Source organism: Lithobates pipiens, unplaced genomic scaffold (genome assembly GCF_037356315.1).
Source record: "Lithobates pipiens isolate NorthernLeopardFrog02 unplaced genomic scaffold, aLitPip1_a1.2 Scaffold_23, whole genome shotgun sequence".
Classification (NCBI taxonomy): domain Eukaryota; kingdom Metazoa; phylum Chordata; class Amphibia; order Anura; family Ranidae; genus Lithobates; species Lithobates pipiens.
Window position 1 is genome coordinate 79,491,997 of NW_027507785.1, and position 12,718 is coordinate 79,504,714.

Here is a 12,718-nt window from a genome sequence, read left to right on the forward strand (position 1 = left end):
CCCTACACTGGGCAGCCAGGTACTAACTAAACACACACAGTAGCCAACCTGCCTACAAGCAGCACTACACCACCTTAGTTTTAGATTGAAAATTCTTATGAGCCAGGCCCTCCTAACTTCTATAGGATTTCATTGTAACTCTATCGTCTACCTTTATTTTGTGACGCACTGCACAACCTGTTGGCACTATATAAATCCTGTATAATAATAGTTTGCAATGAAGCATCACCATCCTCTTACCACCTTTGAGCCAATCATCATGGTTTGCATCCCAGGTGCCATTACCCCCTTCTCTTGTTGCTTCTTCCCTTATTTTTATTTTATTCCCTGCCTTGCAATTTTGTATTTTATATATGTTCCTCTTAATTACGGATATCTAAATATTTTCTTAGATAGAAATATTTTATGCCCACGCAATACATTTTTTTGGCGCAACTAGTTGTAGTATACTAAGGTGTAGCATACTAACAGCTATATACAGTACCTGTTATAATTAATTCTTATGGTGTTATGCCTTGTACACACGGTTGGACATTCCGACCACAAAATCTGTCGGATTTTTTCTGACGGATTTTGTCCGAAACTGGTGTTGCATACACACGGTCGGACAAAGTTGTCGGAAAATCCGATCATTCAGAACGCGGTGGCGTTCGTTTCGTACGACGGGACTATGTAGAGACTAGTAGCCAATAGCTTTGGTCTCGTAATTTGATCTGAGCATGCGTGGCACTTTGTCCGTCGGAATTCTCTACAAACGATCGGAAGAAGTCCGATCAGATTTTTTTGTCGGAAAAAATAGATCCTGCTCTCAATTTTTTTCCGGCAGGAAAAAGTCTGATAGAGCCAACACACGATTGGATTTTCCGACAATATAATCCGATCGGACCTTTTCCGTCGGAAATTTCCGACCGTGTGTACAGGGCATTATTCTTTTACACAGTGCAGTATTATTGCGATAAAAGTATGGAACTTACGTTGGTTTAGAAGCTTCTGCCTGGTCAGTCTGCAGCTTTTCACCTCCTTCAACCTCCATTGTACAATACACAATGCGGTTTGGTGCTAGAGACTTCAACCCTTGGACCTCCATTATTACAACCTGTTGGAAAAAAAATCAGAAAGGGTCACTTGAGAAGATGATGAGCATATATATCTTCTTTTAAAACTTTTAGAACATCACATTTTTTTTTAATTAAACTGTTTAAATCCAGTGAATTCCTACAGGTTTTATGTAACTGCTGCCTTATTACTAATCTCGTGAGATTTGGTGATCTCACCGTTATATCGCGGCTCGCTGTTCTTCTGGCTGGAGAGGAAATGGTACCTGAGGACCTGCAGTACAAGGATTTCCCTGCTTCTACTTAATTCATTCCGTAGATTTGTGCATTCTACACCTCTCTTGCTGCTTCTTGATCATTGCTACTACCACTAGTCACCAGATTACCAGGGGGCAGCTGTGATATGAGGATACGGATGCCTCCATAGAGAGACAAAGTGCAGAAAAAGCAAAAAAAAAAAAAGTAATGGAGAAAAGATTAGATTATTTTTTATCAACCATCTCTAGGGATTACAGAGAATGGTCCGAAAAAGAGAAAATATCCAGTGAGTGGTGGTTGTGTGGAGGAAAATGCCTTGTTGATGTCAGAGGTCAAAGGAGAATTGGCTCGAGATGATAGAAAGGCAACAGTAACTCAAATAACCACTCAGTACAACCAAAGTATGCAGAATACCATCTCTGAATGCACAACACTCTGAAGCAGATGGGCTACAGCAGCAGAAGACCATACCGAGTGCCATTCCTGTCAGCTAAGAACAGGAAACTGGGGCTAAAATTCACACAGGCTCACCAAAATTGGACAATAGAAGATTGGAAAAATGTTGCCTGGTATGATGATTCTCGATTTCAGTAGTGACATTCAGATGGAAGGGTCAGAATTTGGCGTAAACAACATGAAAGCATGGATCCATCCCACCTTGTATCAACGTTCAGGCTGGTGGTGTAATGGTGTGGGGGATATTTTCTTGGCACCTTAGTACCAATTGAGCATCATTTAACCACTTCAGCTCTGGAAGGTTTTACCCCCCCCCCCTTATTGACCAGGCCATTTTTTGCAATACAACACTGCATTGCTTTGACAATTGCGCGGTCATGTGACGTTGTACCAAAACAAAATTGTTGTCCTTTTTTCCCACAAATAGAGCTTTCTTTTGGTGGTATTTGATCACCTCTGTGGTTTCTATTTGTTGTGCTACAAACAAAAAAAGACAGAGTATTTTAAAGAAAAGAAAAAACAATATTTTTTACTTTCTGCTATAAAACATATCCAATAAAAAAAGGAAAAAATTTAATTTCTTCATCAATTTGGGCCAATATGTATTCTGCTACATGTTTTTGGTAAAAAAAATCCCAATAAACCTATATTGATTGGTTTGCACAAAGGATATAGCATCTACAATCTATGGGATAGATTTATGAACTTTTAATTTTTTTATTGTTTTTACTAGTAATGGCGGCGACCAGCGATTTTTAGCGGGACTGTGACATTGCGCCAGACAAATCTGACACTAAGTGACACTTTTTGGGGACCAGTGATACCAATACAGTGATCAGTGCTAAAAAAAAATGTACTGTTACTGTATAAATTACATTGGCAGAGAAGGGGTTAACACCAGGGGTGCTCAAAGGGGTAAGTGTGCGTGCTAACTGTGGGGGGAATGCTGACACTGGAGGAAAGCAGAGATCTGTGTTTCTGATTATCAGAAACATAAGATCTCCATTTTCCTCTCTGGCAGAACAGCGGTCTGCCTTGTTCGTATAGGCAGACCACCGTTGTGCCTCTCCTTGGAACGATCGGTGGGACCCGGTGGCCATCGCGGCCATCAGACCTGTTGATTGGCTCTCGCTGTGTCCAATCACAGCGGGAGTGGGTCTCTGGCAGCGCGTGTGCAACGACCCAGAGCAGGAAGAAACAATGGCGTACAGGTACGTGAATTTGCGCTAAAGGGCCGCCCTGATGCAGTACATGTATGTGGGGCAGTCCTTAAGTGGTTAAGTATTGTTGCTGACCATGTCCACCCCTTTATAACTACAGTTCCCCCATCTTCTGATGGCTCCTTCCAGCAGGAAAATGCACCATGTCACAAATCTCAAATCATCTCACCACTGGATTTTTGAACATGACAATGAGGTCGCTGTACTTCAATGGCCTCCACAGTCACCAGATCTCAATCCAACAGAGCACCTTTGGGATGTGGTGGAACAGTAGATATCATGTCAATATGGACCAAAATCTCAACACCTTGTTGAATCTATGCCACAAAGAATTAATACAGTTCTGAGGGCAAAAGGGGGTCCAACCGGGTACTAACAAGGTGTACCTAATGAAGTGGCCGGTGAGTGTGTATAGCCAGGGCAATTTTTAAGGCAGGGCAAAAAGGGCAACTGCCCTGGGTCCTGTCATTGTTGTGGTTCCCAAAGTAGCTGCCTCATACTTGCCAACTATCCTGCTTTAAATTTCCTCGTCCCTTGAGGTTTTAGTCCTGTGCTGTGTCCCGATATCTCAGTGTGAAGTGCTGCTACTAATGCTACCCTATTGTTGTGTACAGATGACTCACCTGCAGACCCTGTTTTTACATGTAGATTACCGGCATTCATATGCAAATAGCGGTGACATTCATATGTAAATTGCAGCCACCAGCGGCATTGATATGTATATCATGCCCACCCCCCTGAGGTCATATCCACAGTAATCTGTAGCAACCAATCAACAAGCAAAAATCATGTGCTGTGACCTCTAGCAACTAATCAGTGAACCGTAATATGTGCTGTAACCTCTAACAACCAGTCAGTGAGCGATAATGATACACTGTAACCTCTGGCAACCAATTGCAATAGCTGCCTGATCTGATTCAGTAAACTGATTTTGAGTGTAGCTGCTATTTATTGTATGTCTCAGAGCAGGTGGAGAGCAAAACTGCATGGGGGGCGCCAAGAAAAGTTTTGCCCAGGGTCCAATCAATTTTAAAGACGGCCCTGTGTATAGCTATATACAGGCCAGTTTTAAGTTAGTGTGTGTTTGTGTTAGGCACAATTTGCAGTAGACTCTGCAGTCCACTTAGATATCAATTGAAAAGAACATGGAGAATTGCTGGATGATCACTGTTTATGAGTACAAGTGGTCACTTTGTGATTTTCCCTTTGTCCCCCGATGACATGGATTTCCAAAATGTTTTTTAAAACATCCATTTATGTAAAATTAAGCCACAGAGATAGATGGCCATATTCTTCAGAAAAGGAGGTCCATCCTCAAGCCTTAGTCAAGTGGCCCTATCTCAATGTGTATGGCTGGCTTTAACCAACTTCTGAATTTGGAATTTTTTTTTTCCTTTTCAAAGAGCTTTGCTATTTACTAAAACATCATATTAGTTTTTACACAAAATAATTCAATCTAATGAAACATTATTAGCAGAAATATAATAGAAACAAGGAAAGAGTGCATAGCCCCCGCCCCCGCCCCCTCCCATTTAAATGGAGTCTGTTCAACTGTGCTTAGCTTGATAAACATTTTGATTAAAATAATGTATAGAAGTTACAAAAGCTGTCAACAGAACTGAGTGTAACTTGCAGCCAAACGTTCAATATGTGAATTAACATTTCCTGCTGACTGTGCGCTCAGCCAGAAGTCATTTCATTGCACAAAGCAAAAGAGCAAGAACTTTGCCAACTGGATGGTTTGGAAATTAATGGGTTTGAGGAATCATTTAATAAACCAAATAGGCCTTATGTAAGGAGTGATTATTTTTACAGCAATTACTCCATCTGCATAGTTTGGAGTCTGCATGGTTGGTGTTTTTAAGTTTCCTCATGTGACCTTCATCTATTCCCTGGATTTCACATATTCTACTCTACAGAGGTCAATGAAGAATTCAAGGAAATGGCACAAAAGCTAATGCGGAATTGGTAGATTCTCAGTTCTGTCACTGCTCTAGGAACCCCAGGAATGGTGTTAAAGAGAATGTTACCCCAACATTTCCTATTCATGATATGTGCCTGCTGTACCATGTACTTGTATCAGGGGCATCTTTAATATTAATTGGACCCTGGGCAAAAATCCCCCCCCCCCCCCCCCCCAATGCAATTTCACCCTCCACCAGCTCTGAGACATACAATAAATAGCATCTAGACTTAAAATCAGTTTACTGTATCAGATCAGGCAGTAATTGCGATTGGTTGCCAGCATATCATTACCGCTTACCGACTGGTTGCTAGAGGTTACAGCACACATTAAGGCTCATAGATTGGTTGCTAGAGGTTACAGCACATGATTTCGGCTTGTTGATTGGTTACTAGAAATTACTGTACAGTAATACTGCTCACTGATTGGTTGCTTGAGGTTACAGCACATCCTTCTGACTGCAGGGGGGCATTATAGACATATGAATGCCGCCTTTATTTACATATCTATGGCCCTGGCCTCAGCTATTTACATATGAATGTTGGCATTATTTACATATGAATTCCGGTTATTTACATGTAAACACAGGGTCTGCAGGTGAGTCATCTGTACACAACAATGGGGAAGAGCTTGGCAGCATTAGTAGCAGCACTTCACACTGAGATATCGAGGTACAGCACAGGACTAAAACTAAAAGGAACACGTAAATTTAAACTGGGATAGTCGGCAAGTATGAGGCAGCTGCTTTGGGCCCCACAACAATGACAGGGCCCAAGGCAGCTGCCCTTTTTTCCCTGCCTTAAAGAAGGCCCTGACTTGTATGAAAAGTATCCCGTTCTCTTTGCATTGCTTCCTTTGTGTGAAATCCCTGGTTTGCTGCAAGTCCTTCTGCTTTTCTATTAAAAACCGACCACGCCAAGCAGGAGAACACACTGTGGTCAGTTTTCTAGCTATGCTGGGAACTCAGTCTGTTCTCCACCAAAGATCAGACTTACAGAAAAACAAATCCTCCTGCGCACAAGTGAGTTACCAAGTGGACTAAAAGGTCATGCTGGAAAATGCTTCAGACCTTGCTGCCCTCAAGGATAAGGAAATCCTAGTAGTCAGAGAAACAAGAAGAAAAAGAGGGCACACCAGCCTTGTGCATTATCCTTAAACGTTTTTTTTTTAAATTAAAAATAAGCTAAAAATACTACTCACAAACATGTGGAAAAAAGTTTGCAAATACAAACGATCTCTAGATGACGACAAATAGTTGACTGACAAACAGAGGAAGAAGGTATCCCTTCGAAACGTGTCAGCCAGCAGTGGCCCTTAATACCATCTGGAGTCTGTTTGCCAGCTAATTGTCATCATCTGGAGATCATTTGTATTTGTGAACTTTTTTCCACATGTTTGTGAGCAGTATTTTTATCTTATTTTTAATAAAAAAGACATTTAAGGATAATGCACAAGGCTGGTGCGCCCTCTTTTTCTTCTTGTTCCCAGGATCAGGCTTGTCCTGACACCCCCCATGCACAGTCTATCACTAGGAAGACCAACATGCCGCTGTTTCTCCTCCTTATTTGAGAACAGAGGGAATGCGATCACTTATAAAAAAGGGGAAAAATGTGTATATAATATTTTTTATATATATACACAACTGTTTCATTTCTATTTTAAACTGATTTTTTTTTTAACCTCCCTGGCGGTATGATTATTTCTGATTTTAGGTGCTGAAAGCGGTACAATTATTTTGCATGGAAATTTGGCGTTTTATATTGTAGGCCTGCAATTCTTATTAATAACTCTCTTAAATCTGTTCAAACAAGATTCTAGTAGACATCCCGGGTATGATAAAGTTTATAATATAATAAATAACTATAAATAATGATAACAAATAATAAGAAAAATTTTCAATAATGTAATCAAATCCAAAATCACAGAAATTTGCTCATTTGCAGAATTGTGGCTGTCATTAGATTTAGTGTTTGATGACGGATCTCCCCACAAATCGCTATCGCTCAATTATGCAAGTGATTCTAATTTATTATCGCTGTTTTCTAGCTGGTCTAAAATCACTTTTGACATAAAGGGGCACTTTTTGGTTGCTATGGACAATCTCTAAATTCCAGGCAGAAAAAAACAGTATTTATAATATAAAAGTGCATGCAGGGCACTGGGCAGACCACTAGGGACAAATGGGGTGTGTAATTTTTTTATACAGTACTGTAATCTGTAAGATTACAGTTCTGTATGAGTATTGTGTGTTTTTACTTTTTTGAATTTGGCGCTGATGTCCACTCCCGTGCGTCGTAGCGTCGCAGGGAACGGAGCTCGGCGGCACTCGGGCACTGTGTGAATCGAGCGGAGGACAGGTCGCACACACAGCGCGGAGGACATCGCTGGATCCAGGGGACAAGGTAAGTAACTCTCCCTGTATACAGCGATGTGATCCCGAGTCTGGCTCGGGGATACCGCTCGTGGTACTGAAATCCCAGCCCGAGCCAGACTCGGGATCACCGCCAGGGTGGTTAACAAGGTGAGGGTTTTCAATCACTTTAATTTGAGATCAAACTAAATTTGCATTTGCAGAATGTTCACATCATTTCTACAGAGGGCATCCTATTCCAAGTATACTTCATAAAAGAGTAGCACTGGGGTTAGAGTTGGAACTAGGGTTTCTGTTGAAATTAGAGTTAGGATTTACCTAGGATTGAAGAGGTTGGTATTTGGTCTGGGTTGGAGTCCAAGAGTGTTTACAGACTTGGATAAAAAGGAAGGCACACCCAGTGTCCAGAGAAATGTGACTTCAAAAATCTTAGAAGTCACATTTCTATGGACATTGGGCGCGCCTTTCTTTGTATCCATGCAAGTCTGCATGCTGGAACGACCCTAAGGTTGCACAAAAAAGGCACCAGCCAAACTCCCGAGAGGGCCCACCACCACCCTCCATCACTGGGCACTATCCACCAGAAGGCATTCCTTCCTTTTTGCCCACACAAATACCCACTAGTGACTAATCCTGTCAGTCCAACGCGGTCTTCAACACAAGCCAAAGAGTTTACAGGGAACTCAAATATTTTGGTACTTTTTTTTTTTAAGAAACTCTTTTCACATCAACAAAGTCTGTATTGACTGCGTTGACACCTAGAATGAAAATTAGTGTTAGTGTTAATGTCAGTGACTGGGTTTGATTTATAAGGTAATTAAACAAGTAACAAGTTACTTTTTTGTAATTCTGTAGGGTTCAGCACATACAGTGCCTTGAAAAAGTATTTATACCCCTTAAAAGTTTCCACATTTTTTCATGTTACAATTAAAAAACGTAAATGTATTTTATTAGGATTTTATGTGATAGACCAACACAATTTACAAATAAATATGTGAAAAGTGTGGCGTGCATTTGTATTCAGCCCAATACTTTGTAGAACCACCTTTCACTGCAATTACAGCTGCAAGTCTTTTTGGGGATGTCTCTACCAGCTTTGCACATCTAGAGAGTGACATTTTTGCCTATTTTTCTTTGCAAAATAGCTCAAGCTCTGTCAGATGAACTGCAATTTTCATGTCTTGCCACAAATTTTCAATTGGATTTAGGTCAGGACTTTGACTGGGCCATTCAAACACATGAATATGCTTTGATCCAAACCATTTCATTGTAGCTCTGGCTGTATGTTTAGGGCCGTTGTCCTGCTGGAAGATGAACCTCCATCTTTTCATCAACTCTGACCAGCTTTCCTGTCCCTGCTTAGGAAAAGCATTCCTACAACATGATGCTGCCACCACCATGTTTCACAGTGGGGATGGTGTGTTCAGGGTGATGTGCAGTGTTAGTTTTCTGCCACACATAGTGTTTTGCTTTTAGGCTTAAAAGTTACATTTTGGTCTCATCTGGCCAGAGCCCCTTCTTCCACATGTTTGCTGTGTCCCCCACATGGCTTCTCACAAACTGCAAACAGGACTTCTTATGGCTTTCTTTCAACAATGGCTTTCTTCTTGCAACTCTTCCATAAAGGCCAGATTTGTGGAGAACATGAATAGTTGTCCTGTGGACAGATTCTCCCACCTGAGCTGTGGATCTCTGCAGCTCCTCCAGAGTTACCATGGGCCTCTTGGCTGCTTCTATAAATAATGCTCTCCTTGCCTGTCAGTTTAGATGGATGGCCATGTCTTGGTAGTTTGCAGTTGTGCCATACTATTTCCATTTTCAGATGATGGATTGAACAGTGCTCCGTGAGATGTTCAGAGCTCGGGATTTTTTTTTATAACTTAACCCTGCTTTAAACTTCTCCACAATTGATTTTTCTGACCTGTCTGGTGTGTTCCTTGGCCTTCATGATGCTGTTTGTTCACTAAGGTTCTCTAACAAACCTCCAAGGCTTCACAGAACAGCTCTATTCATACTGAGATTAAATTACACACAGGTGGACTCTATTTACTAAGTAGGTGACTTCTGAAGGCATTTTGGTTCCAATAGATTTTAGTTAGGGGTATCAGAGTAAAGGGGAGTGAATAGAAATGCACGCCACACTTTTCAGATATTTATTTGTTAAAAAAACTGAAAACCATTTATCATTTCCTTCCACTTTACAATAATGTGCCACTTTGTGTTGGTCTATCTCATAAAATCCCAGTAATATACATTTGTAGTCAGAGTCTTCAAGTGGGAAATGCGATACTCCTAAGAACCAAGGCCTGAGGTGTGCCTTGACCTAGCTGGTCAGTATGCCTGAAAAGAGGCCATACCCTGAATGTAAGAAAAATACTATGAGTATAGTACATACATAGTTTCATAAAGACACCAGTCCAACCTGAGTGTCTACAATTGTCCCTGTACATTGCACACTCACATTGGTCCCTACCTTCAAGGAGCCCACAATCCAAGGTCCCCATTCATATACTAGGGCCAATTTTGGACAGAAGCCAATTAACCTACCTGCATGTCTTTGGAGCGTAGGAGGAAACCGGAGTAAACCACGCAGGCACAGGGAGAACATGCAAACTCCAAGCAGGTAGTGTCCTGGTTGGGATTTGAACCAGCGACCCTTCTTACTGCTAGGTGAGAGTGCTAAACACTACACCACTGTCCCACCACTGCACCACTGTGCCACTGTGCCACTATGAATGAAAGGCTGGGGGAACGGGTGGGTGGGAACCCAGAAAATCCCGACAACACCTGCCCTGACAGAGGAGGAGGAATAAATAGCCTTTACATTTACGTTATTGGTTGTAAGATGACAAAGTTCGGAAAATTTCAAGGGGTTTGAATACTTTTTCAAGGCACTGTATGTTGTACAGTAGGGGATTTTGCAATGGATCACTAAATCTGATAGTTGGCTGGTCCGTACACAAAGCTATGCAGTTTTTGTTTTGGCATTTCAGCACAGTAACAAGAACATTAAATTTTGTCTAGGTGGGTGGCAACCCAAAAGTGACATTTTCTATCTCAGCATCATGCAGGGCAAAGAATATTAGTATTATAATTATAATATATTATAAATGATATTATAAATTATAATATAAGTAGTGCCAGAAAATGCTGCTACCCCGTTTCCCCGAAAATAAGACCTAGCGTGATTGTAGCTGATGGCTGCAATATAAGCCCTACCCCCCAAATAAGCCCTAGTTAAAGTCCTTGTAGGTCTTATTTTCAGGGTAGGGCTTATTTTCGGGGGAAACAGGGTAGGAATGTAGTTTGACCTGACCATTCCCATTTGACTGGGCCAACCCCTCCGAAGAAAATAATTTTAGTAAACGTTTAAGATTATTTCATAGCATCTCAGTAGTGAACTTTAAGTTCAAGTTACAGTGCTCTCAAGCTCACTCGTTAGCTATGTCTAGATGTTTAGCTATCAATAAATGTTTGGATTTGAGCTCCATTCACTGCTTAGATTTATAGACAATTTTTTTTGGTACAATGCTTATCTGCAAGATGCAATTGTGTCTGAGCAACTTGTTTTTGGACTGGATTATATTAAATTATTAATACATTTTTAGGAACATTGCAAAAAAAAAGAACAGATCTGCAACAGAACTATGCAAGTCACTGTTTTGAGAACGTCAGCTCGGGAAGATGTTTTTATGCTGCATTGTTGACCTGTGAATCTCAATCTGCTGTTATTATTACAACAAGAAGCGGCTCAGTCTGGCAACACACTGATCATTAGTCCGTTTTTTAATCATGGTAATGGACTGCGCACACAGCCAGACTTTAGCACTTACCTCTAAGCTGAAAGAGAGGACCACGTCGGACTTGGAGAGCTGGTTTTCATTCTCTTCCCCCATGTCAATGATGGATGTGTTGTGGCTGCGTTTCAGCTTCTGGAGCTTGAATTCAGAGCCACCTTTTGACACTGGCATGCTTTCCAAATTCGCCATTAGCAGATTAACCGAAGATTTAAGCTCCTCGATGTACATGTTTTCCATTTCTTTGGAGACAAATTTGGGAAATTTGCGCTCCTGCAGGCAAAAAAAAGTCATGTAAGGTTACGTGTGATGAGACTAGGATATATTAAATACAACCTTAGAGCAAATATACTCAAGTAAGATATACTCAAGACTACATTTATCATCGCGTGGACATATCGTTTAAAGGATAAGTTCACTTTTATAGACATAAAAATAATAAATGCACATATTAAATGTTTATTGTAATATTTTTTCCTGCAGAAGCCTGGCGACCATTGCACCCGCAATCAGTAAATCACAGGTGCAATGTCAGGCTTCTGCAGACAAGCCCAGCAGCTTTCAGGCCATACCTCCATTCAGGCTGTCAGCTTGAAAGCTGTAGGGCTTGTGAATATACTACAAGGGCACTCATCTGCGCCCTCACAGTGCATTCAGAACTACAAGCTGTCTGCCATGGTGGCTAATGGTACCTGTAGTTCATTCATTCACAGGAAACTGTGAATGAATGAGGCTACTGTGTTGTGCAGAGCCCCCCGCATGGCCGCACTATTTTCAAAAAGTGACAGTGCCGTGGGGAGAAGAACCCCACCCACTGTCTCAGAAACAGGGGAAGAGGCAGCGGGAGCTACCTAAAATATAGGTGGAACATGTACCATGTTCCAAAAGTAAACTTATCCTTTAAATGGGTAAGTAGAGTTTAAAATTACCCCATTCAACCCTGTTATGCATTAAGTAAAAATGGTCCTTAAATATATTTTTTAATAGTACATCAATCTGCCTTAATATTTGCAGATCAGGACTCACACAGGAATAGTAGGAGCCGGAGGCAATCTTGTGGGTCAATCAGTCTTTACTCAACAGTGTTGCTTTTTCACTATACACACCAATCATAGACTGCAATGTTTTTTTTACCAGCTTTATTGCTTTCACTGCAGTAGGGAAAAGTATGGCCAGATCCTGGTTTTGCTATCTGGCAGGGACTTCTTAATTAGAAAAGTAACTGAATAAAATGATACATTTTTTGGCATGTAACAAAGGCTAAACAAAAGGCTGTTTGCCTTCACTTTGGAAACATAATCTTCAATGTTAATATAAAGATTTCTTTTGTGGTTTCCAGAAATCTCTAGATGCTATAAGAACATATCCACAGAGTATTGGTGCTTAAAGCGGAGGTCCACCCTAAAATGGACCTCCGCTCATCGGAATCCCCCCCCCCCCTCCGGCGCCACAATCGGCACCTTTCAGGGGGGAGGGGGGTGCAGTTACCTGGATAATCCAGGTAACTGCACCCACTTCCGGGCTAGCTCTCTGCGGAAAGGGGCGTACGTTACGCCCCTTTCCGCAAGCGCCCGCCCCCTTCAGCAAGTGCCCCGATG

General features: G+C 41.4%; 1 protein-coding gene across 23 annotated transcripts in view; it reads right to left on the minus strand.

The window, feature by feature from the left end:
- CADPS (calcium dependent secretion activator) overlaps positions 1–12,718 on the minus strand; it is a 624,105-nt gene that overhangs the window by 337,287 nt on the left and 274,100 nt on the right. For all 23 annotated transcript variants that reach the window (XM_077451917.1, XM_077451920.1, XM_077451911.1 and 20 more), the window contains exons 5-6: positions 11,157–11,393; positions 975–1,096 (exon numbers count right to left, since the gene is read on the minus strand). In XM_077451917.1, the coding sequence (XP_077308043.1) occupies positions 975–1,096; positions 11,157–11,393 (359 nt within the window). The remainder of the gene's footprint in view (positions 1–974; positions 1,097–11,156; positions 11,394–12,718) is intronic.